General features: G+C 41.7%; 1 protein-coding gene across 1 annotated transcript; it reads right to left on the bottom strand.

The window, feature by feature from the left end:
* Nucleotides 1-433: 433 nt before the first annotated feature.
* LOC132779359 (integrin alpha-M-like) lies at nucleotides 434-26,815 on the bottom strand. The gene is made up of 21 exons (XM_067469609.1): nucleotides 26,797-26,815; nucleotides 25,991-26,124; nucleotides 23,428-23,576; nucleotides 21,222-21,375; nucleotides 19,954-20,092; nucleotides 17,851-17,927; nucleotides 17,342-17,471; nucleotides 17,106-17,242; nucleotides 15,826-15,966; nucleotides 14,262-14,465; nucleotides 12,018-12,148; nucleotides 10,498-10,661; nucleotides 8,263-8,414; nucleotides 7,844-7,969; nucleotides 6,931-7,004; nucleotides 4,929-5,070; nucleotides 2,937-3,047; nucleotides 2,717-2,799; nucleotides 884-973; nucleotides 687-759; nucleotides 434-604 (listed from the first exon to the last, which is right to left on the bottom strand). The coding sequence occupies exons 1-21, from the start codon at nucleotides 26,813-26,815 to the stop codon at nucleotides 455-457; spliced, it is 2,580 nt and encodes an 859-aa protein (XP_067325710.1). The 3' UTR covers nucleotides 434-454.

Here is a 26,815-nt window from a genome sequence, read left to right as displayed (position 1 = left end):
CCAGATTTGGACATGACTAGACTTAATGTCAAGGGGAAACCTTTATCTTATATTATATTTACAGGGGCCACATTGCATTTCAAAATTTGACAAATGGGTCGGGCCAGTGGCAGACGGATGGAGAATATTGTGTGAACTTACTGGGGGAGAAAAGAACAAATTCCTATGCACACTGCACATATTTTGTTTGTAGTGCAAAAAAATAAAATAAAATATTTACAATTTTAACCAACATAAACTTAACAATATTTCAGTAGAAGACCCTCTACTAGCTTTCTGGAGCAGCATTTTTTACCAAAAAGAGGTTAATCTGGGGATTTTGTAGGTGACACAGCAACATCCTTGGAGAGCTGCATGCCTCCTTGGAACCTAACATTGTCCAACCCTGAACTAGAAGATACTTGGGGAACCTTCCAATTCTATGATTATATTCTGTCACGTTGACACTCTCACTCTACACTTTGCCACATCCTTCCTCACAAGATTGGCTACTCACCACATAACTGTGAGTTGGGGTCACATTCCAGAAGAAGCCCAACTTTGTCTCAAAGGGAAGTTCAAAGGTCACATTGACTGGGGTGGAGTTTGAGCCCTTGTTTTGAACCTACAAGAGCAAAAGAGAAATATGGAATAATGGGATTCAAGGATGAGAGACTGTAGATAAGAATAAATCAGCTATATATTACCACATAGGCATGCGTAAGGATTTTCCTTTGTGGGATCTCTGTAGAGAAATTCAGGTAGGTGGTGGACTGAAGCCTAGAGGAGAAGGGAGAGGACAAATGAGTTCAGGGGTGGGCATCGGTCAAGAGGCGGGGGACCACAGCACACTGGCCAAACACCTCTGAGAATTTGGAGGAAAGGGATCGAAGGGCAGAATTACCCCTTAACTATGATGTTGACTGGATGTAGCACAGGCAGGGAGCCTGTGGCCTCATTGTCATGTAGGGTACGTGTATCATTCTCATTCTGACTGGAAGACAAACAAGAGTTAGGATCACCAAATCAGACAGTGAAGAGTCCAAATTGGACAATGAAGATACATTGGACTGTATTACAGGACTCTTTCATTCTACTACAGTTGCATTACCATTGAGAGTGAATGCATATTGAACACCTTTGATATACATGATGTATTTGGTAACCATGGTCCTGCAATCACACATCCACACTCCCTCATAATTCTGCTTTCCTGCACTACTGTAGTTCCTTAATTAAAAAAAAAGATTTTTAACATAATTGCATAATTCCAGAATTTAACACCCCCTTCCACAAACCCAACTATATAAATCCCTCTATATAAAAGTCTGTGTGCCTATCCATATTACAAAATCTGTTGCAATTCCCAAGTCCATATCATAGAGACATGGCATTTAAAGTAAGGTCCAACTGCATTCATTCCACAGTGAAGATGCACCCAGAGAAGGGTGTGGACCTTGGGAAACTATAACTCCAAGGAAGACTCCATCGCACAGAGCCATGACATTTAAAGTGGGATGCAAGGGCATTCATTCCATACTGTAAATGTACCAAGAGAAGGATATGGACCTTGGAAAACTATGACTCCCAGGACTGCACAGCATGAATTCATGTCATAATAATAATAATAATAATAATAATAATAATAATAATAATAATGGCATTTAAAATGGGTCCCTACTTTATTTATTCTCCAGTGCAGATGCATCCAGGGAAGAGTATGAACCTTGGGAAACTATAACTCCCAGGACTACAAAGCATGGAGACATGGCATAATAATAATAATAATAATAATAATAATAATAGTAATAATAGTAATAGTAATAGTAGTAGTCAAGTGCCAAAGGCCACCTTACTTGGATCTGCATGCATTATTCAAAGATACATCATATAGTCCTAAACGCTTGGGAAGTGTTTGAATTGTGATATATATCTCCTTTGCTGTGTCATACTATGTTTTGTGTCAGTAAAATCATAATCATACTGTCCGACGTGTGATCCAATACAACAACTAGCATAGTGATCTTTGCTGTTTACTAATCTTGTTGTGTTTCAAATAACAACAACAACAACAACAACAACAACAATAATAATAATGGCATTTAAAGTAGGTCAGAACTGTCCCTAACAAGGGTATCTTGGCTCCTCCCACAATGTCCCCTCCCATAAATTGGGAAAACATCTCATTTTAATCCTGAGAGCAATAAATGCCATTACATTACAGAACTGGCCATTCATCTGGATCATTCCCCAAAAATCCACTTCCCCACCACCTCCTGAAACATTTGAAAAGAATCTAACCTAATGTGATGAACACAGCAGGTTACCAGATTTTAAGTATAGGACTTGGTGGAATTTTGAAATGTGATGAAGTGGTAAGTGAAATGTTTGAAAAGAATGCTGGTGGCCACGCTTAAAATACGCAAAGAATGCTCTTGTCCTACACTGGAAGCCAAACAAATGTGATGAGAACAGTGGCTTCCTGGATTTTAAGTGTAGCACTCAGTGGAATTTAGTAAATGTGATGAAGTGGTAGACTGATGGCATGCTGGTAGCAGAAGGGACCCATTGCACCAAAGCAGGTGATGGGAATATTGTGGGACGGGAAGCTTTAATAGCTAAGGATAGGAGAATCATGGGATAGCAATAGGATCATGCAATAGGAGCTGTGACCAAAGGTGAAAGTTCCACTGCAATGCTTGTTTTGTGTGATAAATTTCACAATGTCTTCTCATACCTGTGGGCCTGAATGGTGACGGATGCAAACTTGTCATACCAGGACTTTCCTTCGGAAGAGCGAAAGGAAAACTTGAGGAAAGCCTTAAAGGAACAAATAAGTCCATTATGACATTTCTGAAGCCCACTCTTCACACTTTCTCTTCCTTTTCTCGTTATGGCCAATAACTTTGATTTCACTCTCACATTCATTTTCCCAGCACTGTGCTTCCACATCTTACCTGAATGCCTCTCTTGAGAGCCGGGGGTTTAAAACTGCAGAAGCTGTGGTGGGTGGATGAGTTCCCTTGGTGTCCGTGCATTTGGCAAGACGGGGACAGGCGCCAGTTTGACTTGAAGGGAGACAGAGAGAAGTAAAAACCCATTTATTCAGAATTAATGAAAGACATCACCTGAGAAAATCAACAAACAGATTTAAACAGGTGAAGTCTCTCTTACATTTTATTGCAGCGAATGGTTGCCTGCTAAAACATTCTTCCATGAATAATACAGTCCGCCCTCCACACTTGCAAGTTTGACGCTTGCGGACTTGATTATTCACAGATTTGATTCATATCTTCCCTCCAGTAAGTTGACTACAGAGTTGTACTGGAGAACCTAGACCAGTGTTTCTCAACCTTCCTAATGCCGTGAACCCTTAATACCATTCCTCATGTTGTAGGGACCCCCAACCATAAAATTATGTTCGTTGCTACTTCATAACTGTAATTTTGCCACTGTTATGAATCGTAATGTAAATATCTGATATGCAGGATGTATTTTCATTCACTGGACAAAATTTGGCACAAATACCCAATACACCCAAATTTGGATACTGGGGGGCTTGGGGGGATGGAATTGATTTTGTTATTTGGGAGTTGTAGTTGCTGGGACTCAAAGTTCACCCACAATCAAAGAGCATTCTGAACTACACCAACGATGGAATTGAACCAAACTTGGCACACAGAACTCCCATGACCAACAGAAAATACTGGATGGGTTTGGTGGGTATTGACCTTGAGTTTTAGAGTACTAATTCAGCTACATCCAGAGAGCACTGTGGATTCAAACAATGATAGATCTGGACTAAACTTGGCAAAAATACTCAATATGCCCAAATGTGAACACATTGTGGAGTTTGGGGAAAATAGACCTTGACATTTGGGAGGTGTAGTTGCTGAGATTTATAGTTCACCTACAATCAAAGAGCATTCTGAACTACACCAATGATGGAATTGAACCAAACTTGGCACACAGAACTCCCATGACCAACAGAAAATACTGGAAGAGTTTGGAGGCCATTGACCTTGAGTTTGGAGTTCTAGTTCAGCTCCATCCAGAGAGCACTGTGGACTCAAATAATGATAGATCTGGACTAAACTTGGCACGAATCCTCAATATGCCCAAAAGTGAACACTGGTGGAGTTTGGGGGAAATAGACCTTGACATTTGAGAGTTGTAGTTGCTGGGATTTATAGTTCATCTACAATCAGAGTATCTTGAACCCCACCACCAACAAAATTGGGCTAAACTTCTCACACAGAACCCTCATGCTTTGAAGGGACTTGCTGGCATGAGCCTCCCTCCAGCCTTGCACGCTCTCCCTCACCCACACATGCACACTATACTGCCATGCGCTGAGTATACCTGCTCTCCCCTCCACTGCCTGGATTCTCAGAAACAGCCCTCCCTTGGATGACAGGCTGGCTAATCACAAAAAAGTAGGGCTTTGATGGGAGGCTTCACCATCTGTTTCCAAAAAGGAAGAGAAATTCAGGAGGAGAGATCTTCAGCCTTCTCTGCCAAAGGGGTTCCTAAGACCATTAGATAGATAGATAGATAGATAGATAGATAGATAGATGATAGATAGATAATGCGACTTCTCTGAAACCTCCTTCTGACACCCCCCCCCCCCCCCAAGGGTCCCAATCCCCAGGTTGAGAAACACTGACCTATAAATTCATCACAGTAGAGAATGAATCCACTTTAAATCCAGTTTCTGCCTTCTGCAGAATTCTGGGGTTTGTAGTTTAGTGATGCTGTTCAAGGCTCCTCCATAAACTACAAACCCCAGAATTCTACAGGAGGCAGCAACTGGATTTAAAGTGAATTCATTCTCTAGGCCTCCAGAGCTTTCTAGGCATTCCTATATCCCCAACATCTCCCAACCTTCACTCTCTTCCTATCTTTCTTTTCCCCACACTGAACCCCTACAAATTGTTCCTTCAACTCACCTGAAGAACTGAAACTCCTTGAAAAGACAAAACTGGGGAGTAGTAAAAGGAAAGGCCTGGTTCATATGCCGTCTCTCCCACATTTTCCAGTTTCACCGTTAAATTTAGTATGAAATCTGGACTCAGATTAAGACCTTTGGATCTGAAATGAGATTGTATGTTGAGTCAACCCTTGGGCCACGGGAACAGGACCTCAAGCAAATCTTTGCCTCTTCTCTCCGTTTCCAGACCTGAAAATTAGGCATTAACACTGTCTACTGTGTAGAAGATATGAAGAAGAGATTGCAAAGTATTCCTCTAATGATTAATTGCTTGGGTGAGTTCATGTATGAAAAGCAGCATCTTGTAAAGTTACTTTTTGAACTACAACTTCCAGAATTCCCAGCATAGCCAAAAAAAAGAACCGTTTCCAAGTTCTGTGAGATAGGCATATTATGTAAAGCCCTCCTTGTATACTACTTGGGGGAAATGATCACCAGGGGCCATTAGGTAAAGGTAAAGGTTTTCCCCTGGCATTAAGTCCAGTCGTGTTCAACTCTGGGGGTTGGTGCTCATCTTCATTTCTAAGCCAAAGAACCGGGATTGTCCATAGACACCTCCAAGATCATATGGCCAGCATGACTGCATGGAATGCCGTTACCTTCCCGCTGGAGTGATACCTATTGATCTACTCACAGTTGCATGTTTTCGAACTGCTTGGTTGGCAGGGGCCATTGCACACGACCAAATGATTCTACTTTAAGTGGTATGACTGCATCCTAGGATGTAGTTGACTGAGAATTCTAAATGGTCCCCTCCAAACTCTATATCCCAAGATTCTGTAGGATGTTTACATGGCAATTAACATGGAATCATGGTGCCACAAATGTGTAGTGTACAAGGGTCCTAGGTTTCCATTTTCAGCACAAGGTGACTGAAAATACAAGATGATGCACGTGACCTTAAGAATGTATTGCAGCATCTCTTATGTATGTGACTCCAAGGGAAGCTCTCAGGCTGCATTCCAGAACAAACAAAGAGTTAAGGAATCATTTTGAAGGTGTCCTATAATGTCATAGAGGAACCTGGGTGCAATATGCAGCTTGTGTACTGCTTTTTTACCAGCAGAGAGCCAACCCCACAATTCCTTGAAATATTCATGGGGATGAATATTTCATCCAGGATTTTGGCGCAGCTGGCTGAGTGTCAGCAGCATTAAGATCACTCTGAACAAAAGGTCATGAGTTCGAAGCCAGCCCGGGTTGGAGTGGGTTTCCAACCAATTGTGTGTAGCCTGTTGTCGACCTTTGCAACCCGAAAGATAGTTGCATCTGTCAAGTAGGAAAATAAGGTACCACCTTAAAGTGTGGGGAGGCTAAATTAACTGATTTATGAGGCCATAAAGAAGACTTCAGCAAAGCATTCCAGCAGGGAAGCATGCGGGGAATGCGGAAGTGCTTCATCAGCGTCGCAGATGGACGATGAAAGTGACAGCTCCCCTGGCGGCCAGAAAAAGTTAAATAGCCTCTGTGTGTGTCTGTATATGTTTGTATGTCAAAAATTGGCATTGAATGTTTGCCATATATGTGTACACTTTGCTTTTTTTCCCTTCAAGGGAGCCTTGGTTTCAGCAACAGGGTTAAGGAAGCAAACACAGCTTGCGTAAGACATGTCACATCATTCTTCTATCACAACAGGCAGAGCTCACAGGGAAACCATGTGCAAACAGCACGCGGCAGCCTCTTTGAGTGCCGCATATGCCAAATAGGGGAGGAAGAGCCGTTATCGGCTGCCATGTGGTCTCGTAAAAAATGAAAAAACGTGACGGCTGGGCCCTTGCTGTTACGGCCATCCAACTAAGCCGAACAAGCCAGATTGGTCAAAGGGAACGACCACTTCGAATCCGTGAACAAGCCTAATGGACGGTTCCCTCTTCCCTGCGGTGCATCTTTGCAAGAGATCCTAAGTCATAGCAGTGTATAATAGAACAATGTCTTGTGAAGGATTCACAGGAGATGCTCACCCCGAAAAGTTGAAGGAGACCCGAAGATCAGACACACAAATCTCATCAGGGCCACAGTCTTGCTCGAAGGGAACCTTGTGTTGCAACATGAAAAAGAGCAACATGGTGAATAGGATGGATCAAAAGAATACAACTCAAGGGTATACAAAACCATGGTGTTCTAAATTTCTTTTATGTTAATATCTCCATAAGTATTCTAGTCCTCTGTGAGGATGACTGTCTCTTCTTCTTTGCTTTTTGTCACTTTGTGATTAAATAACACAAGGCAACCGAGTCGCAAGGAGAGGAAGATAATAAATATATTATTATTATTATTATTATTATTATTATTATTATTATTGTCGAAGGCTTTCATGGCCAGAATCACTGGGTTGTTGTAGGTTTTTTCAGGCTATATGGCATTGTTCTAAAGGCATTTTCTCCTGGCGTTTCGCCTGCATCTATGACAAGCATCCTCAGAGGTAGTGAGGATGCTTGCCATAGATGCAGGCGAAACGTCAGGAGAAAATGCCTTTAGAACATGGCCATATAACCCGAAAACACCTACAACAACCCATTATTATTATTATTATTATTATTATTATTATTATTATTCTGACACAAAGACACAGTATCACAAAATCACAAGTCGAACACTTCCCAAGCATTTAGAACTGTGTGATGTATTATTATTATTATTATTATTATTATTATTATTATTTCTTCTCTGTAGAGTTGAGACTAGCATGCATATGATTGGACAGTCAATTGTCCCATCGGCCAGTGACTGACAAGACCTGGATCTGCTCAGAAGCAACAGATTGTGGTTGGTGGTTTTTGGGAATTGCGGTCCCATCCCCCCCCCCCCCCCAAATATAACTTTTTGCAAGTGTACCAGGTTATGAACATGATAGGAAGCAACAAAAATGAACACCTTGATTGCAGGAGAAAAGTTAGTTTCAGGGTCGATGACTGGACGTAGATTTGTGGTATCAGCTAACTCTTTACCATCGAAGTTTGCCCTGAATACAACTGGAGAGAAAGTGTCATCCAGGCAGGCCTAAAGGAGAAGGAAAAGTTTCCACATGGATCAGCACATGGATCAGAGTCCACAACATGTGAGTGTGGAGAAGAGCAGACCACAGACCACCTATTACAATGCAGCCTGAGCCCTGCCACATGCACAATGGAGGACCTTCTCACAGCCACACCAGGGGCATTCCACGTGGCCAGCTTCTGGTCAAAGGACATTGAGTATAATACCAATTTTTTAACTTTGTGTTTTTAAATACATTATAATTGTACCCTCAATTTGCTCCTGACACGATAAATCAAATAAAACCCATTCCCTACCGGAGCCTGGAGGGACTCCTTGACACACATTGTAGTCAATCCAAGACGGATTTTCTTGCTGATGGTAGGGCTCTCATTCTCAAATGTAAGACGTGGCATAGATTTTGCTGCATCAGACTGGACATCATAAGAGATGATTACCCGCATAATATCTATTAAAAAAGAAAAGAACATTCAAGGAGCAGGACAAACAGGAATGGCTGAAGTAATGGGTGAAGTTTACCTGTCCAAACGTATCTTCCCCTACAAACCATCAAGGACTTTAAGATCTTCCGGAGAGGCCCTGCTCTCGGCTTCGCAAAGGTGGTGGGACCGAGAGCAGGGCCTCTCCGGAAGATCATAAAGTCCTTGATGGTTTGTAGGGGAAGATATGTTTGGACAGGTGGGGACGAGAGGCAGGGCCTTCTCTGTGGTGGCCCCCTGGCTATGGAACTCTCCCCAATGAGGTTAGATCTGCCCCCTCCCTCCTGACCATCATCCTGGCTATGGAATCAGGCATTCACAGATTAGATGAATTGCACTGGTGAAGACTAAGATTTTATTAGACCACAATTTTGGGTTGAGTTGGATGATGTCTTTAACTTGGCGAATTGTATTTTACATGTATTTTATAATGTATTTATTATGTATGTTGTCTTAAAATGTGATTACATTGTATAGCATTGAATCTTTGCTGCTGGAAGCTGTTCTGAGTCCCTCCATGGAGGTAGAGAAGGACAGGATATAAATGTTTTAAATAATAATAATAATAACAACAACAATAATAACATTATTTTTATACCCCGCCTCCATCTCCCCAAAGGGACAAAGGGACAAGTCCAGAGAACACAGAGTTAAAACATAATGCAATAAAATAAAACTAAACCAAATAGAAACATATCACAATAAAACATAGTCCTTTTATAATTTCAGTTTAAAAACTGTTCTTCCTGTTGGAAATAGCAACCTCCTTCAAGCCTCCACTAGTTATTTGTTATGTACATAATTCAGATGCTTACTGTATTGTATGTGCATATCAGTTTGCAGTTTTTCTTTAACTCTTTGTTGTAGGAGGGGCTGCAAACCCTGTGATCAGAACTGTGATTGTTCACGACTCAGACTCCATTTTAGAACAGTTTGTTTCAGATGCCAGCAGGAACAGTATGCTTTAAAACTCAATTACAAACAGTATGCTATTGAAGTCTATAGGAACAGAATACTGTATAGACTCCATTGGACTTTCAGACTAGACAGAGACTTAATTAGACTCTCAGAAAAGAGAGATGCTTTAGATTATGGGCTGTTGATTATAAGAAGGATGCTGTGTTACTTACACAGAGAAACTACTTCAAATCCTATTTGTAACTGGATTGTGATGCAAAGTACCTGTATGCTAAATACATGAAGTTTGTGAGTAAACCAACTATGTTACTTTTAAAGAAGTCTATTTATTTTTGTCTCTTGGCAGTATAATTTAAAGGCAAATATATTTTAAGGGAGAGTAGATGTTTTTGGGCAACTAAAAGAACAATTCTGAAACTCTGTTTTGTGCACTGGCATATCTTTATCCCTAACAGTTCAGAGACATATGTAGGTACATCAGTTTGACAGCTGATAAACTTAATTGCCTTGCATTAATGCCATTTTCCCAAAAGGTTGTGGCATCATTTTCAAAAGGTTGTGAGTTCTAACAAAGTCATGACTTTCCAAAGATCATAACATCACCTCACAACCTCTGAGGATGCCTGCCATAGATGGAGGCGAATCATCAGGAGAGAATGCTTCTAGAACATGGCCATACAGCCCGAAAAACCTACAACAACCTAATCACCAAAAGTTTATGGAGATTTCCATTTTTCAAAATCTCCAACCATTTAATTGAAGTAAAATGAGGAAAAATAATGTAAAACTAAGAAATAAGAGCAGAAAAAAAGGGAAATAAGGGTTTTAAAGGAAAATGAAACAGGCATGAAACAGAATCTTAAGTGTGAACAAGCAAACAAGTATATCAGTGGTTCTCAACCTGTGGGTCCCCAGATGTTTTGGCCTCCAACGCCAGAAATCCTAACAGCTGGTAAACTGGCTGAGGTTACTGGAAGTTGTAGGCCAAAACACCTGGGGACCCACAGGTTGAGAACCACTGAAGTTTATGAAAAAGGATTGTATACAGAATATTGTACACACAAAAGAAAAGGAAATTATTTCTGGAGGCAAGTGGGAGGACTTGACGACACTTTTTTAAAAATTGGGTCTTACCATTGTTCTGTTTTGGGCTCATGGGCTGCAAAGTGAAGCAAACACTGAGGTTTCCACGAGGCCCGATACCCAAATGCTTCCCACTTCCACAGGAAGGGTCATCCAAGGGGATCAGTGAAGGAGAGAAACTCAGTGAAAGGTTGACAGTGAAAACAGGCCTGGATCTGAAGTGCAGGAGACAAAAGATATGACCTTTCCGATCTAGCATCTGTCCTAAAGTCCCTGACCAATCAAACCACAATCCTGTTATTCCTCATCGGATTTAGACATTAGAATCTCATTTACCTGCATACCTTTTACACCTACAACAACTTAATGACTTAAATCAAGAAATAGTTTTCTAAGACCTACAGAGACACTCGCTGGAAGACCTCAGCAAGCAAGAGTCGAAAAGTGGCAGGCTCAAACCCAGAACCTCAATGAATGGCTGATACCAAATGATGGACTCCCCCTATGGCACACAGGAGACTGGGCGGCTTGGAAGGCGCTGAACAGACTGCGCTCTGGCACCACGAGATGGAGAGCTAACCTTAAGAAATGGGGCTACAAAGTGGAATCCACCACATGCGAGTGTGGAGAAGAGCAAACTACAGACCACCTGCTGCAATGCAACCTGAGCCCTGCTACATGCACAATGGAGGACCTTCTCACAGCAACACCAGAGGCACTCCAAGTGGCCAGTTACTAGTCAAATGACATTTAATCAACTACCAACTTTGCAAACTTTGGGTTTTGTTTGTTTGTTTGTTTTTAATGCAATCAACTGTTTGGTTCTCTCCTGACACAATAAATAAATAAATAAATAAATAAATAAATAAACCTATAATAAGGGTCTTTGGACCATAATAAAATGATGTTGTTGTTATTGCATTAGGATTTCAATAATCTCATAGCAATATGTGCCCTCCAAAACTCCACAGCTGAAAACCGGGACACATATAGCCATATAGCCAAACAACATCGAAGCGTGATTACAATGGCGCAAGATATTAATTTGGAAATACACACATATATTTAAGGGGCTTGCAGCAGTTTGCTTCTGCTTAAGTCTACAGGGAAGGACAAGATTTCATTCCCTCCTCTCCACATTAATAGTGTGCCAACTACTTCTTCATTTTGAACTCAGTTTGCAGCAACTGAAGTAAGGAAAAATGGGAACTGGGAAGAAAAAAGAGAGACTAGGACATTTACAGAAAGGTTGGCTGGCACAGAACTTATTAGAATTGTCCAATGGAGACAGTTGAAGGGTATAGCACTGGTATAGGCAAACTTGGGCCCTCCAGGTGTTTTGGACTCCAACTCCCACCATTCCTAACAGCCTCAGGTCCCTTCCTTTTCCCCCTCAGCCGCTTACGCGGCTGAGAGGGAAAAGGAAGGAGCCTGAGGCTGTTAGGAATGGTGGGAGTTGGAGTCCAAAACACCTGGAGGGCCCAAGTTTCCCCATGCCTAGTGTAGCAACATCTGGGGAAAAGAAAAATCCTATCTCAAGTCAAATCAATGGCCATGCCATCCATGCCTACCGAAGTATCACTGCACTTCCTAGCGCTCCAACAGCCAAGTCAGTCAGTTCATCTCCACTTAGATCCAACCTTCCCTGGATGGACTGTCCAAAAAACTGGAGCACAGGAGAGAAAGAGGCAGCAGAGATGCGCTATAAGACGGAGAGAGAAAAAATGAGTTACTGATATAGAAGCAGTTTGACCTTGATCATTACACCTGTGTTTGCCCCAGGAAATGTTTTTAAAACTGTCACCCAACAAAGCAAATCTTTAATCAGACCAGAATAGGAATTCATAATGACATTATTGCATGCAGAAGATCTGTTTACACCCTGGGCTGCATTTGCTTCCCCACAACCCTTTGAGGCAGTGGTCTCAACCTGGGGTCCCCAGATGTTTTTGGCCTTCAACTCCCAGAAATCCTAACAGCTGGTAAACTGGCTGGGATTTCTGGGAGTTGTAGGCCAAAAACATCTGGGGACCCCAGGTTGAGAACCACTGCTTTGAGGTATGGTTTTAAACTTTCCACAATGTGCAGTGGCAGCTCTAAGATAGGGTCACTGGCTTCTATCCATTCAAAGCAGAGCTGGAATCTCTGGATCTGGATATCTTAACCATTTCCACAGATCTGAGGACTTCTAGATGCCTTGGACTATTTTCTGCATTATCTCCAGCCAGTCTGGCCTGGCCCAGAGCACATCTGGAGGGCACCGACATGGGGAAAGCTGGCCTAGCGTGCATCTGATAATGAATGCAATTTGATGGCATTTTAGCTCCATAAGATGAAATTATAGGAGTTTTTAATGGTCTTTTGCCATCTTTAGTGCACCACCAAACTACAACTTCCAGGATTCCACAGCATTGAGCCATGGCAGTTATCACAATCGCGTTTGGTGGGAACAAGGGACAGGGCCTTTTCTGTGGTGGCCCCTCAGCTGTGGAACTCCTTCCCACGTGAAATTAGATATGCTACATCCCTCTTGACCTTTCAGAAACAAGTGAAATCCTGGCTATGGGATCAGGCCTTTGTAGATTAGGTTGACTTGCTGACGTGACGGCTTTTATGGAACTGACTGACTGCTCCTTGGACGATGATGTAAAAAGGTGACTTTTGACTGTTTGATTGTTTTTTATACTGTTTTATATTGTTTTATACTGTTTTATTGCTATATTGTTATTTAAATTGTATATATTTGTTTTGGTTGTGGGCACTATGGGGTGCCGGCCTGTTAGCTGCCCTGAGTCCCTCTGCAGAGATTGAGATAGGATGGGGTACAAATGATCTAAATAAATAAATAAATAAATAACAAAGTGGTGTCAAATTGCATTAATTCTACAATGTAGATGCATCTTTAGATCCACAGCTAGCTCTTCAACCAATGGTTTTGATGAGGTTGGTTCTATACTGACCATATATTGCAGTGTGTACTGCATTCTATGGTCAGTGTAGAACCATATAATGCAGTCCAATGCAGCACAGCTGGTTAATCACCAGCAGCAATTGACCACTGTCAACCAGAAGGTGCCAAGTTCAAAGCCCAAGCCCTACTGTTAAGCCTAGCTTACTGTCCACCTAAGCAGTTTGAAAACATCTGAGCTGTGAGTAGAGAAATTAGGGACTGCTTAAAGTGGGGAGATATGTTACGACACTATAAAAATGCTGATCAAAGAACAAGGAGGAAATATGATCAGAATGACTTGATGTCATCGTGAATGAAGCAACAGCGTCCCCTGTGGCCAGAATTGAGCATAGCCTCCAGGTGCCAAAGTTGGAAATGTCAAAATACCTCTATCTGTCTGTCTGTCTTACATGTCTAAAAATGGAATTTAATTTTTTTTTGTATGTGTGCATTGTGATCTGCCCTGAGTCCCCTTTGGGATGAGAAGGGTGGAATATAAATACTGCAAATGAATAAATCAATAAATCAAATTGCATTATATGGCTCTACACCAGGCATGGGCAAACTTGGGCCCTCCTGGTGGTTTGGACTTCAACTCCCACAATTCCTAACAGCCTCAGGCCTGGTTAAGCAGCTGAGGGGGGAAAGGAAAAGGCCAGAGGCTGTTAGGAATTGTGGGAGTTGAAGTCCAAAACACCTGGAGGGCCCAAGTTTACCCATGCTGCTCTACACTGACCATATAATGCAATCCAATGTGGTCCAAACCGCATTATACTGTATGAAGAGTGTAGAATCAGCTTTAGTGTAATCAATAAATGAAGATGCTCATGGACTGCATTCCACCTGTATTGACCCTTAGGCTTACCTGGCTGTGAACATCCCTGAGTTTCTCCACTTCACCCAGGAAGATATAAATGGCTCCACGTTCTTTATCCTCCAAGGGGGCGCCTACTGCCACATCAGCCAGGCCATCACCGTTAATGTCCCCCAATGAGGTAAGTGCACTCCCAAACCTGCCAAACGCATTGCCGGGAAGCCCACGAAGGATCTGGAGGCGACTAAGGCCACCCTGAAATAAATTTCATGTATGTGAAATACGTCTATCTTATAATAACCAAATGTTAAGGCAGCTCACACACTCAGCAGTAAAATGACACCCACTAAACTATAACTATAATAATTATAATAAGAAGTAGCACTTAGAACCTAATTTATATATTCTTCTCTCCTGCTTCCTCTTTTTAAAAAGTTCTTTAATCACAGTGTAGAAGCAAAACATCACTTTTTCACAAGCATACTATTGGTGTTGTTCAATAAATTACTACAAACAGCCCAACCCAATAGTGACAAGACTGAATGTGGAAGTAACAATGACCATCTAAACCCAGAAAAACGTAAGGAACAATATTGTAAGAACGTATGCTTCTTTAGAAACACCTAGAAGAGCCTTGGGCATGGCAGTAGATCAACGTTTCTCAACCTGGGGGTCGGGAACCCTGGAGAGGTCACCAAGGACCATCATAAAACACAATATTTTCTGTTGGTCATGGGGGTTCTGTGTGGGAAGTTTGGCCTAATTCTAAAATTGGTGAGGTTCAGAATGCTCTTTGATTATAGGTGAACTATAAATACCAGCAACTACAGCTCCCAAATGTCAAGGTCTATTTTCCTCAAACTCCATCAGTGCTCACAATTCAGCATTTTGAGTATCCGTGCCAAGTTTGGTCCAGATCCACCATTGTCTGAATCCACAGTGCTCTCTGGATGTAGATGAACTACAACTCCCAAATTCAAGGTCAATGCCCACAAATTCTTCCAGTATTTTCTGTTCGTCATGGGAGTTCTGCATGGCAAGTTTGGTTCAATTCCATCATTGGTGGAGTTAAGAATGCTCTTTTTAAGTTAACTATAAATCCCAGCAACTACAACTCCCAAATGACAAAATCAATCCCCCCACCCCCACCCCCACCAGGATTCAAATTTGGGTGTATCGGGTATTTGTGCCAAATTTGGTCTAGTGAATGAAAGTACATCCTGCATATCAGATATTTACATTATGATTCATAACAGTGGCAAAATTACAGTTATGACGTGCCAATTAAAATAATTTTATGGTTGGGGGTCACCAACATGAGGAACTGTATTAAGGGGTCATGGCATTAGGAAGGTTGAGAAACACTGCAGATTTTCCTTCTATGCTCCTGGCAATGGGACCAAATCTTTGACTGCATTGGAAGAAAGCAAAGGTGTTTGGCGCAGGGATGGGAATCATATAGATGTTGCTGGACTGCAGCTCCCAACAGCTCTAGTCAACACAGCCAATGGTGACGAATACTGGGAACTATAGTTCAGCCACATCTAGCAGTTTGCATGCCTCCCATCCTGGGTTGAGAGAACTAGTTTTCTTTTTATCAAAGTGTTTTCCTCACCATCTCATTAATGGTGCAGACCTCGACGAGCCCTCCTTGTGCCCCATTGTAGTAAAAGGGAACCCCAATCAGAATGAGATCAGTTTGTCCATTCCCATTAAGGTCCACAACAGAGAGCTCAGCACCAAAGTAAGAACCAATCTGAAAAGAGACAACAACATACAAGAAGAACAATGAATAGAAATAAAAACCAAATAAATCTCTGGCGACCAGCTCACCAAATAAGGAATACATCAAGTAACAAAAAACTGCTACTGTTTTCAGTTTATGCTCTGTTCTTTGTATCTTATTTCTAGCTGTTATCACAACTCATGGTTTTGAAACAAAGTTCAAACTGTTTTGTACGTATTTTGCAACTGAAATCATTATGGGCTTCAATTATGCTCTAAATTGAAGTGCAGTTTTCTTCAACTTGACCCTGTTTTTATGGGTTGCTGTGAGTTTTCCGGGTTGCATGGCCATTTTCTAGAAGCATTCTCTCCTGACGTTTCGTCTACATCTATGGCAGGCATCCTCAGAGGTTGTGAGGTGTGTTGGAAACTATGCAAGTGGGTTTTATATATCTGTGGAATGCTCAGGGTGGGAGAAAGAAGTCTTGTCTGTTTAAGGCAAGTGTGAATGTCGCAACTGGCCAGCTTGATTAGAATTGAATGACCTTGCAGCTTCAAAGCCTGGCTGCATCCTGCCTGGGGGAATCCTTTATTTATTTATTTAGAGCATTTATATCCCATCCTTCTCACCTCTGAAAAGGGACTCAGGACAGCTTACAATATGCAACCATCAGGTGCCGACACAGTACATTAGAAATCACAGATACATCAGGTGCTCTGGTATGGCTGACTTCTCTGGTTGAAGTAGTCTGCAGTGCCTTTCATGTTCCTTGATTCATGTTTGGGCAATGCTGCTGCATTTGGTGGTCCCTATGTAGACTTGCCCACAGCTGCATGGTATACGGTAGACTCCTGCAGAGGTGAGAGGATCCCTCTAGTCCTTTGCTGAACGTAGCATTTGTTGGATTTTCTTGGTGGGTTTGTAGATTGTTTGTATGTTGTGTTTCCTCATCAGCTTCCCTATACTGTTCTTATGTTCACTTTAATTTCTTCAACCTCTTTTATAGATATCTGAAGTCAAAGTTTTTCGCAGAAGTCTAGCTATATTATTTCTGTATAGACTTAAAGCATTTCACATCATCTATTTCTTTTAAAGCAAAACCTCTAGGTTCTTCACCTCCAAAAAGAAATGAATTAAAGGTTGAGATTCATCCCAGTTTCTCCTCTTACCTGATCACCCCCAACATTCCCCACTAACATCCTGCTTTGTTTTTCAAAGGCAAACACTTTTCCAATGTGTTCATATCGTGGTGCCCCAACTATGTAGAACATCTTTTGGCCACAATGAACCAGAGCCATGGAATAACCTGTGGGAGACCAGGAAAAAGAAAATTACAGTTGTCAGGTATGGATCCTTGGTCCCAAATGCACGTTGAAATGAAAAGGCTCCCTGCTGCCTCACTCACCCAGGTAGGAGTACAAGGAGCTTTTATCCGACACATTCATGAAGTTGATTTGGGGAGGGCCTGTCAAAAGCTCTTCCTCCAGACCCCCAGACCATTCATAAGTGCCAACAGTTCCAGACACCACATGCTCCTGAGAAGGAGAAGGAAAGCACAGCAAAGAGGGACAACCATATGAGGACTGATGATTTGCATTTTGTTCCTTCCCTTATATCAAAGCTTAGAAACCTTTGACCAAAGTTGGAAAATATTTTTTCTTGTACTACAGCTGCCAAAATCTCTTAACCCTAATAACCAAGGTTTATTAAAACCAAGGATGAGAGCTCTTTTGCATCTGGTGTGATACAATGCACAGAGAAACTACTTCAACCCTATCTGTAACTGGATTGATAAGCAATGTATCTGTATACTTTGAAGGTTGCTATTTCCAACAGTGTCTCTCTACTAAGACCATCATGAGAGAGAAAAGCAGACTGAAAGTCATAAATGCATGGATAAGTTTTCCTACTCACCGCAGTGAGAAGAGTGCTGAATCCGCCTTGTGAAAATTCTTTCTGGAACGAGCTGAAGGTTACATTTCCTGAGGTTCCTTTTCAGAGAAGAAAAATGCTGTTATTAAGGCTGAGAAGGGAATCCTCCTTTCAGCCCACACGAACCCTGAAATCATCAGGAGAGGCCCTTCTCTCAGTCCCACCACTGTCACAAGTATGGCTGGTGGGAATGAGAGAGAGGGCCTTTTCGGTGGTGGCCCCGTGGCTCTGGAACTCCCTGCCAAAGAGGTGAGTTTGGCCCCTTTGTTACTGGTCTTTCACTCCCAGGTTAAAACCTTTCTTTGGAAGCAGGCCTTCCCTGACAACCCTTAAGACTTGGAGCTTTGAGATTTTAGTAAAAGGTTTCAGGGATAACGTCAGTTTTCAGCCTTGAGTCGCTGAAAAATTGCCTGGAGTTGCAGAAAAGCTGAGAAAGGCAGTATACAAATACAGTAAATAAATAATTTTAGTAATAATTGTTGTTATTTATTATGCTTATATTATTTGGTATTTGTAATTTGTTTTATAATGTGTTGGTTTATTGTTTATTTGCTTGAGTTGGTGGGATGTTTTTGTGCTTTGTATTAGGAAATTTCTTTGAGTCTCACCCTTGGAAGAAAAGCGGAATAATAATAATAATAATAATAATATTTATTTACATTTATTTATTTACAGTATTTCTATTCCGCCCTTCTCACCCCGCAGGGGACTCAGGGCAGATTACAATGTACACATATATGGCAAACATTCAATGCCAAAGACACACAACAGATATAGACAGACAGTTGGAGGCTATTTAACTTTTTCTGGCCGCCAGGGGAGCTGTCGCTTTCATCGTCCATCTGTGACACTGATGAAGTACTTCCGCATTCCCCGCATGCTTTTGCTGCAGTGCTTTGCAAGAGTCTTTTTTATGGCCTCGTAAATTAGTTAAATTAGCCTCCCCACACATAGGTGGTACCTAATTTTCCTACTTGACAGATGCAACTGTCTTTCGGGTTGCAAAGGTCGACAACAAGCTAAACAATTGGTTGGAAGCTTACTCCGACCCGGGCTAGCTTCGAACTCATGAACATGAGGAAGAACTTCCTGACTGTGAGAGCCGTTCAGCAGTGGAACTTTCTGCCCCGGAGTGTGTTGGAGGCTCCTTTTTTGGAAGCTTTTAAACAGAGGCTGGATGGCTATCTATCAGGGGTGATTTGAATGCAATATTCCTGCTTCTTGGCAGGGGGTTGGACTGGATGGCCCATGAGGTCTCTTCCAACTCTTTGATTCTATGATTCTATGACCTTTTGATCAGAAATGATCTTAATGCAGCTGACACTCAGACAGCTGCGCCACAGTCCCGATAATAATAATAATAATAATAATAATAATAATAATAATAATAATAATAGTTTCAAAACCTGAAAGAGCATGCCACAGCATAATAAATGTGCAAAATACTGGAAATTCCATAACCTATTGGAAATAAGTGTGCCATAACCTTATTGAAAAGGTAAAAATGATGTCACATCTGTTTGGCAAATGTGAATCTCTATGAACATATGGAAACCACCTAGAATCATAGAATCATAGAATCAAAGAGTTGGAAGAGACCTCATGGGCCATCCAGTCCAACCCCCTGCCAAGAAGCAGGAATATTACATTCAAATCACCCCTGACAGATGGCCATCCAGCCTCTGTTTAAAAGCTTCCAGAGAAGGAGCCTCCACCACACTCCGGGGCAGAGAGTTCCACTGCTGAACGGCTCTCACAGTTTGAAAACCACTAGTCAAGAAAAGCATGACCTTGTTAGAAGTCAACACTTTGAACAAGTGATATTTACAAGCATTAATGTAATGGCATACAGGTAACTCAGCTGTCTTTTGTCTTTTAATATATTGGAAATTTCCTAATTAAAAATTATATATTTTTTGTAACCATGACATCTTACTATATTTCCCACCACCAGCATTATTTATGAAACCAGGATATTATGTGCATCAAATTCAAGTTAGCTAGATTATCCTATTAGTAAAGATTTTAAAAAAAATTCCAGAAGTTATTTGAAGACAAATAAGCAGAAAAAGTTCAGTTTCAAACCTTCAATGCCAAAAACCTTGTTTTGCAGCTCTCTTTGAAGTGTGTGAAGCGTATTGAAATTATCTGCATGGAAAACATTCTCTCTTGCGGAGGCAATTTTATACAGCTCATCTTTATTTTGGCTGAATGCCTGACCCACCTGAAACACACAACAGAGATAGCATTAATTCTACAGGGAAGGTGCACCCTAGGACAGCTTTCTCCGTGTTAGTATTCTGGGCCAGGCCAGACTGGCTGGGAATATTGGTGGTTGTAGTCCCCTGGGCAACGTCCTTGTGGACGGCCAATTCTATCATTCCAGTTTCTCAAGTCGCTCCTAACACTACAAAAATAAAAGTCCATGATATCTAGAAGGCCTCAAGTCAGGGGGAAATGGTAGAAGGGGCCAATAAACCTTTTAAAACTGTAACTCCCAAAAGTAAAAAAAATGTTCCTCTTGATCACCTCCCAACAAAGGATTCCCCCAGGCAATAAGAAGCCAGACCTTGAAAACTGCAAGGCCATTCAATGCTATTGTCAAAGGCTTTCGTGGCCGGAATCACTGGGTTGTTGTAGGTTTTTTGGGCTATATGGCCATGTTCTAGAGGCATTCTCTCCTGACGTTTTGCCTGCATCTATGGCAAGCATCCTCAGAGGTAGTGAGGTGACCTCACTACCTCTGAGGATGCTTGCCATAGATGCAGGCCAAACGTCAGGAGAGAATGCTTCAGGAACATGGCCATACAGCTCAGAAAACTCACAACAATCCTCTGTTCCTCTTGACTCATGAAAAAGGTGGGTGCTTTGCATTTATGATGAGGCTAAGGCAGGAATGGGTAAATTTTGGTGTTTTGGACTACAACTTCCACAATTCCTACCGGCTGTTATGAATTGTGGGAGTTGTAGACTAATACACCTGGAGGACCAAAGTTTGCCCATGCCTGGGCTAAGGAACACTCTTTGATTAAAGACAAATCTAGACCATAATTTTCTCTACTGACTTGTGGGTCCCCCACTTTATAGAGAGTTTTTTGGTAGTTCCACCATTGCAGTGTCTATCCCGGGCATGGGCAAACTTTGGCCCTCTCTTTATGTGTTTTGGACTTCAACAGCCAATAGGCTGTTAGGATTTGTGGGAGTTGAAATCCAAAACACCTGGAGGGCTGAAGTTTGCCCATGCCTGCTTTATCTTCTACACCTGGAATCCCAACTTTGGAGAAAAGATGAAGTATAAGTCAAAAAATGCAGATAAAATCCTACAAAACCCCATGCCAGCCCGTCAGCCATACCCCAATGGCATAACGGGTGATATTTTTTCTATCAGCGGCCGCATTTGCTGTTTCAAATGTAGTTTTTCTGTCATTGGATTTGCCATCAGTCAGGACGATGAGGATTTTCTTGCTGTCAGGTCGCATGCCACGTTGAGGGGTGAAGACCTCTTCCCTGCAAAATTGTCAACAAACAATTGGCTCAGGCCTAACACGTTTAGGGAAGGAAAGGGGATCCCAGCCCCATTGACATTGCCATATAATCCAGTTTCTTAATCCAGATTCTCTGCTTTGAACTGAATTAAATTTGTTTATGTATGTATGTATTTATTTGGGGGTAGACTTATGGCCCCACCAAGGAACTCTGAGTCACCTTTGAGCTGATATGGGCAGGATACAAATAGTGTAAATAAACAAACAAACAAACAAATAAATAAATATATTTATAGTATTTATATTCCGCCCTTCTCACCCCACAGGGGATTCAGGGTGGATTACAGTGCACATATACATGGCAAACATTCAATGCCATTACACATACAACATATATAGACAGACTCAGAGGCAATTTAACATTCCAGCCTTCCGGCTTCATGAGGGTATGCTCGATTCCGGCCATGGGGAGCTGTCACTTCACTGTCCACTTGTGACACTGATTTCTTTCTGGAGTACTTCTTCAATCTTACGCACACTGCTGGAAGGTTTTACGGTGTTGTGAATTTGTTAAATTAGCCTCCTAAATTTCCTACTTGACAGATGCAACTGGCTTTTGGGCTGCATAGGTCAACAGCAAGCTAGACTATTAATGGTCACTCCGACCAGGACAGACTTCAAACTCATGACCTTGGTCAGTAATGATTTAATGCAGCTGGCTACTAACTCACTGCATATATAGAACACAGATATCTATTACTAAGATACACAAAGTATTATGTTATTGGGTTGTTGTAGGTTTTTTCGGGCTATATGGCCATGGTCTAGAGGCATTCTCTCATGACGTTTCGCCTGCATCTATGGCAAGCATCCTCAGAGGTAGTGAGGTGTTTTGGAACTAGGAAAAAGGGTTTATACAGTATATCTGTGGAATGACCAGGGTGAGACAAAGGACTCTTGTCTGCTGGAGCTAGGTGTGAATGTTTCAACTGACCATCTTGATTAGAATATAATGGCCTGACAGTGCCTGGAGCAAACTTTTGTTGAGAGGTGATTAGATGTCCTTGTTTGTTTCCTCCCTGTTATTGTGCTGTTGTAATTTTAGAGTTCTTTAATACTGGTAGCCAGATTTTGTTCATTTTCATGGTTTCCTCCTTTCTGTTGAAATTGTCCACATGCTTGTGGATTTCAATGGCTTCTCTGTGCAGCCTGACATGGTGGTTGTTAGAGTGATCCAGCATTTCTGTTGTTCTCAAATTATATGCTGTGTCCAGGTCCACCTAATCACCTCTCAACAAAAGATTGCCCCAGGCAAATAATATGCTGTTCTCAAATAATATGCTGTGTCCAGGCTGGTTCATCAGGTGCTCTGCTATGGCTGATTTCTCTGGTTGAAGTAGTCTGCAGTGCCTTTCATGTTCCTTGATTATGTTATTGTTGTTGAAACTTCAAATACGATGTCATATGACAGGTTTATTACTTATAAAAACAATACAAAGGAACAACTTTTCTTAGTCATGGATAAATGTCCAGATTCATTTAGGTAAACATAATAGTCCAATCTGTCTGATAAAGAGTCACTTGTAGATGTTTTCGAAGGACTATTTGTGGCATCTAAGGCTGTGTAAGAGAAGAGTTCTACACAATGACCAGGTTACAACAAGGTATCCCGGGTGTAGTTCCTTGTTTCGGTGTTGGTGATGAAAACACCTTCTTCAGGTAATGAATTCTTAATATTTCAACAGGAAACAAGTCTCTGAAAATTTCATTAAGTAACCACAGGCTCTGCTGCAGGAGATTCTGTTGCGAGCCAACTGGCCTTTTGGCTGCATAGGTCATCAGCGAGCTAGACTATTAACTGTCAGGAGCTCACTCCAAGCCAGGCTGACTTCAAACTCATGACCTCTCGGTCAGTAGTGATTTAATGCAGCTGGCTACTAACTAGCTGCATCACAGCCCAGTGTAGACTCATATAATCCAGTTCAAAGCAGATAATCTGGATCCAGAAACTGGATTATATGGCAGTGTAGATCCAGCCCCAGATCCCTGTCCCCATTACTCTGGTACTACTCACGCTACAAAGCGGATGGCCGAGGGGGTGAAGGTTTCTCCTTTGTAACGTTGGAAATTACGGATAGTATCGTTGACCTGGTCTCTACTTTCGTTATACTTAGCAAAATCAAAAATAAGGTGATATTCAGTAGAGTACTGGACCACAGCAAACTGGATGGAGAATGAAAAGGGGAAAAAATGAGTGACACAACCATCAATTACATATCCATCTTATCTAATACAGTGAGGAATATAGATCACAGTGACATGATCAGTATAGATTATTTATTTATCTACTAGTTGTCCCCTGCCACACGTTGCTGTGGCCCAGTCTCTGTGCATATATGTGTATATGTATGTGTATGCATATTTTCTGTGTGCATATATGTGTATATGTGTGTATATTAGGCCTGGTCAATCCATAGCTCTAAATGGTTCTAAAGTACTTACAAAACTAAAGTTCTGGTGGTGAAAATTTCAGAACTCTAACAAAACTCTCAAAATTTCATTATAAATGGCAGTTTTTAATTGGTTCTATCATAAAAATCACCAATAATGAAATAATAATTAAATTTTGAAAGTTTTGTTAGAGTTCTGAAATTTTCACCAACAGAACTTTAGTTTTGTAAGTACTTTAGAACCATTTAGAACCATGGATTGATCAGGTCTAGTGTATATATTTGTGCATATGTGTATATATGTGGTTTTGCCCTTGTGTTGTAATGTATTTTTAATTTTTTGGTTTTTTCAGTCTCTTCCATTGTGTTTTTCAGTGTTTTTATGAGTGATGGTCACTCATTGGCCTGATAGATGTATTGTGTCCAAATTTGGTGTCCATTTGCCCAGTGGTTTTTGAGTTATGTTAATCTCACAAATGAAAATTACATTTTTATTTATAAAGATTAAGGGAAATTGCCATGCTCCATCTAGCCAAAATCTTGACAGGCTATCTGATGTAGAGGTCAGCAATTTGAAATCCCTGAAAGTAGAACCGTTTTGGATTCCTAACAGCCTCAGTCCCTTTCCTCACCATAAGCGGTTGAGGGAGGAAAAGGAAAAGGCCTGAGGCTGTAAGGAATTGTGGGAGTTGGAGGGCCGAAGTTTGCCCATGCCTGATGTAGATGCTCCCTAAGAAAACCCTATGAGATACATTGGATGGCCATAAGTTGAAAGGCGACAAAGGGTACACGCACACATCAATTATCAAGTCTATTGTGCTGGCACAGCTGTGCCAGAAGCTTAAATTTCCTTTCTATACATGGTTAGTTTGCATGTGTTTATTTTAGCCATGCATTTTGCAATTAGGTAGCTCCCTCCAGGCTGCAGTTATAGGGCCAGCAACCTGTCTATCATCATTGGAGCTTTTAGATCCGCCCCTTTCCCCAGGGTTTTTGGAGGGAAAGGGAACCTTTTAGTTCAGTCTTTCAGTTTGAAACCTAACTACAGGATGAAACAGTTCATGAAGCAAGTTGCCTGTCCATTGTGGGCAAGTTAAGAAGTATTTGATTGACTTGTTGAAGATCTAAGAATTGTTTGATTGATTTGTTGAAGATCCAAGAACTAATAAACAACTTTGTTAAACTTTCTAAGCTTCTAAAGCAGTGTTTCTCAACCTGGGGGTCGGGACCCCTGAGGGGGTCGTGAGGGGATGTCAGAGGGGTCACCAAAGACCATCAGACAACACAGTATTTTCTGTTGGTCGTGAGGGTTCTGTTTGGGAAGTTTGGCCCAAATCTATTGTTGATGGGGTTCAGAATTTCCTTTGATTGTAGATGAACTATAAATCCCAGCAACCACAACTCCCAAATGTCAAGGTCTATTTCCCCCGAACTCCACCATTTGGGCATATTGAGTATTCATGCCAAGTTTGGTCCAGATCCATCATTGTTTGAAGCCACAGTGCTCTCTGGATGTAGGTGAACTACAACTCCAAAACTCAATTGCCCATCAAGGCCTTCCAGTATTATCTGTTGGTCATGGGAGTTCTTTGTGCCAAGTTTGATTCAATTCTATTGTTGGTGGAGTTCAGAATACTCTTTGATTATAGGTGAACTATAAATCCCAGAAACTACAACTCCCAAATGACAAAATCAATTCCTCCAACCCCCACTCCCCCCGTATTAAAATTTGGACGTATCGGGTATTTGTGCCAAATTTGGTCCAGTGAATGAAAATACATCCTGCATATCTGATATTTACACTACAATTCAAAGCAGTAGCAAAATTGCAGTTATGAAGTAGCAAAGAAAATAATGTTATGGTTGGGGGTCACCACAATATGAGGGAACTGCATTAAGGGGTCGCAGCATTAGAAAGGTTGAGAAACACTGTTCTAAAGACTTTGTATAGGGAAATTCATAGGGCCTCTCAGCTGAGGCACCCCGGTGTCCCGCTGGGCATATAGAGAGCATGTCCTGTTAAAAGACAATTGCTACAGGCCCAGTGTGTGACAGCACACACACACACACATCAATTATCAAGTCTATTTTGGGTTGAAAATAGTATATCCACAAACACTACCCATTAGCCAGTTACTGTCACCATCGCCCTTCTGTATTCCCACAGTATTTTTACATTTCTCCAACCTGTACATCCTTTTCCCGCACAGAATGTATTAGATTCAAGATGAAGTCTTGCATGTTGCGGAAGTCATGATTATCATCACGAATGCTATTAGAGTCGTCGTATAAGATCACAGCATCCACACCGGTAAAACACTCTGGGAAGACAAGAGGCAAGGCGGGTGTGATAAAATGGCATGCACAAACCTAGTTCTACCTTGTTGTTGTTGTTCATTCGTTCAGTCGTCTCTGACTCTTCGTGACCTCATGGACCAGCCCACGCCAGAGCTCCCTGTCGACCGTCACCACCCCCAGCTCCTTCAAGGTCAGTCCAGTCACTTCAAGGATGCCATCCATCCATCTTGCCCTTGGTCGGCCCAAGTTCTACCTAGCAGTTTATTATTATTACTAGCTGTACCCACCACATGCTGCTGTGGCCAACCTTCCTTCCCTCTTTCTCTCCTTCTTTCTCTCCTTCCCTTTTTTTATTCCTTCTCCCTTCCTTCCTTCCTTCCTTCCCTACCTCTTTCCTTCCCCTCCCCTTTTCTTTCTCTTCTTTCTTCCTTCTCTACTTATTCTTGGACTGCAACTCCCAGCACTCCTCTTAATTGATCTATCTACCTACTATCTATCTCAATCTAATCTATATATCTTATCTATCTGGAATATTGCTGGAAGTTGCAGTCCAGAAATAGGAAATCTGTACAGATTTGGATGCTCTCAAAGAAATCCAAGGAGAAGTAAACTTGCAGCTTGGAAGCAGTGCATTTGGAGCATCCTCTTCCCCTAAAGGGCCTGGTTTTGGAAATGCTGGGAGCTGTCATTTTCACGCATGCGCTGTATCGTCAT

Source organism: Anolis sagrei, chromosome 6 (assembly GCF_037176765.1).
Source record: "Anolis sagrei isolate rAnoSag1 chromosome 6, rAnoSag1.mat, whole genome shotgun sequence".
Lineage (NCBI taxonomy): Eukaryota > Metazoa > Chordata > Lepidosauria > Squamata > Dactyloidae > Anolis > Anolis sagrei.
The sequence above is the reverse complement of the archived record's forward strand: the minus strand, read 5'-3'. Positions and strand labels throughout refer to the sequence as shown.

Coding starts and splice junctions, on each gene's coding strand:
- LOC132779359 (XM_067469609.1), bottom strand. Junction 17,928..19,953: donor CAAGGTTTTTGGCATTGAAG/GTTTGAAACTGA, acceptor TTCTCTGAAAAG/GAACCTCAGGAAATGTAACC. Junction 760..883: donor GTCAACATCATAGTTAAGGG/GTAATTCTGCCC, acceptor CTTCTCCTCTAG/GCTTCAGTCCACCACCTACC.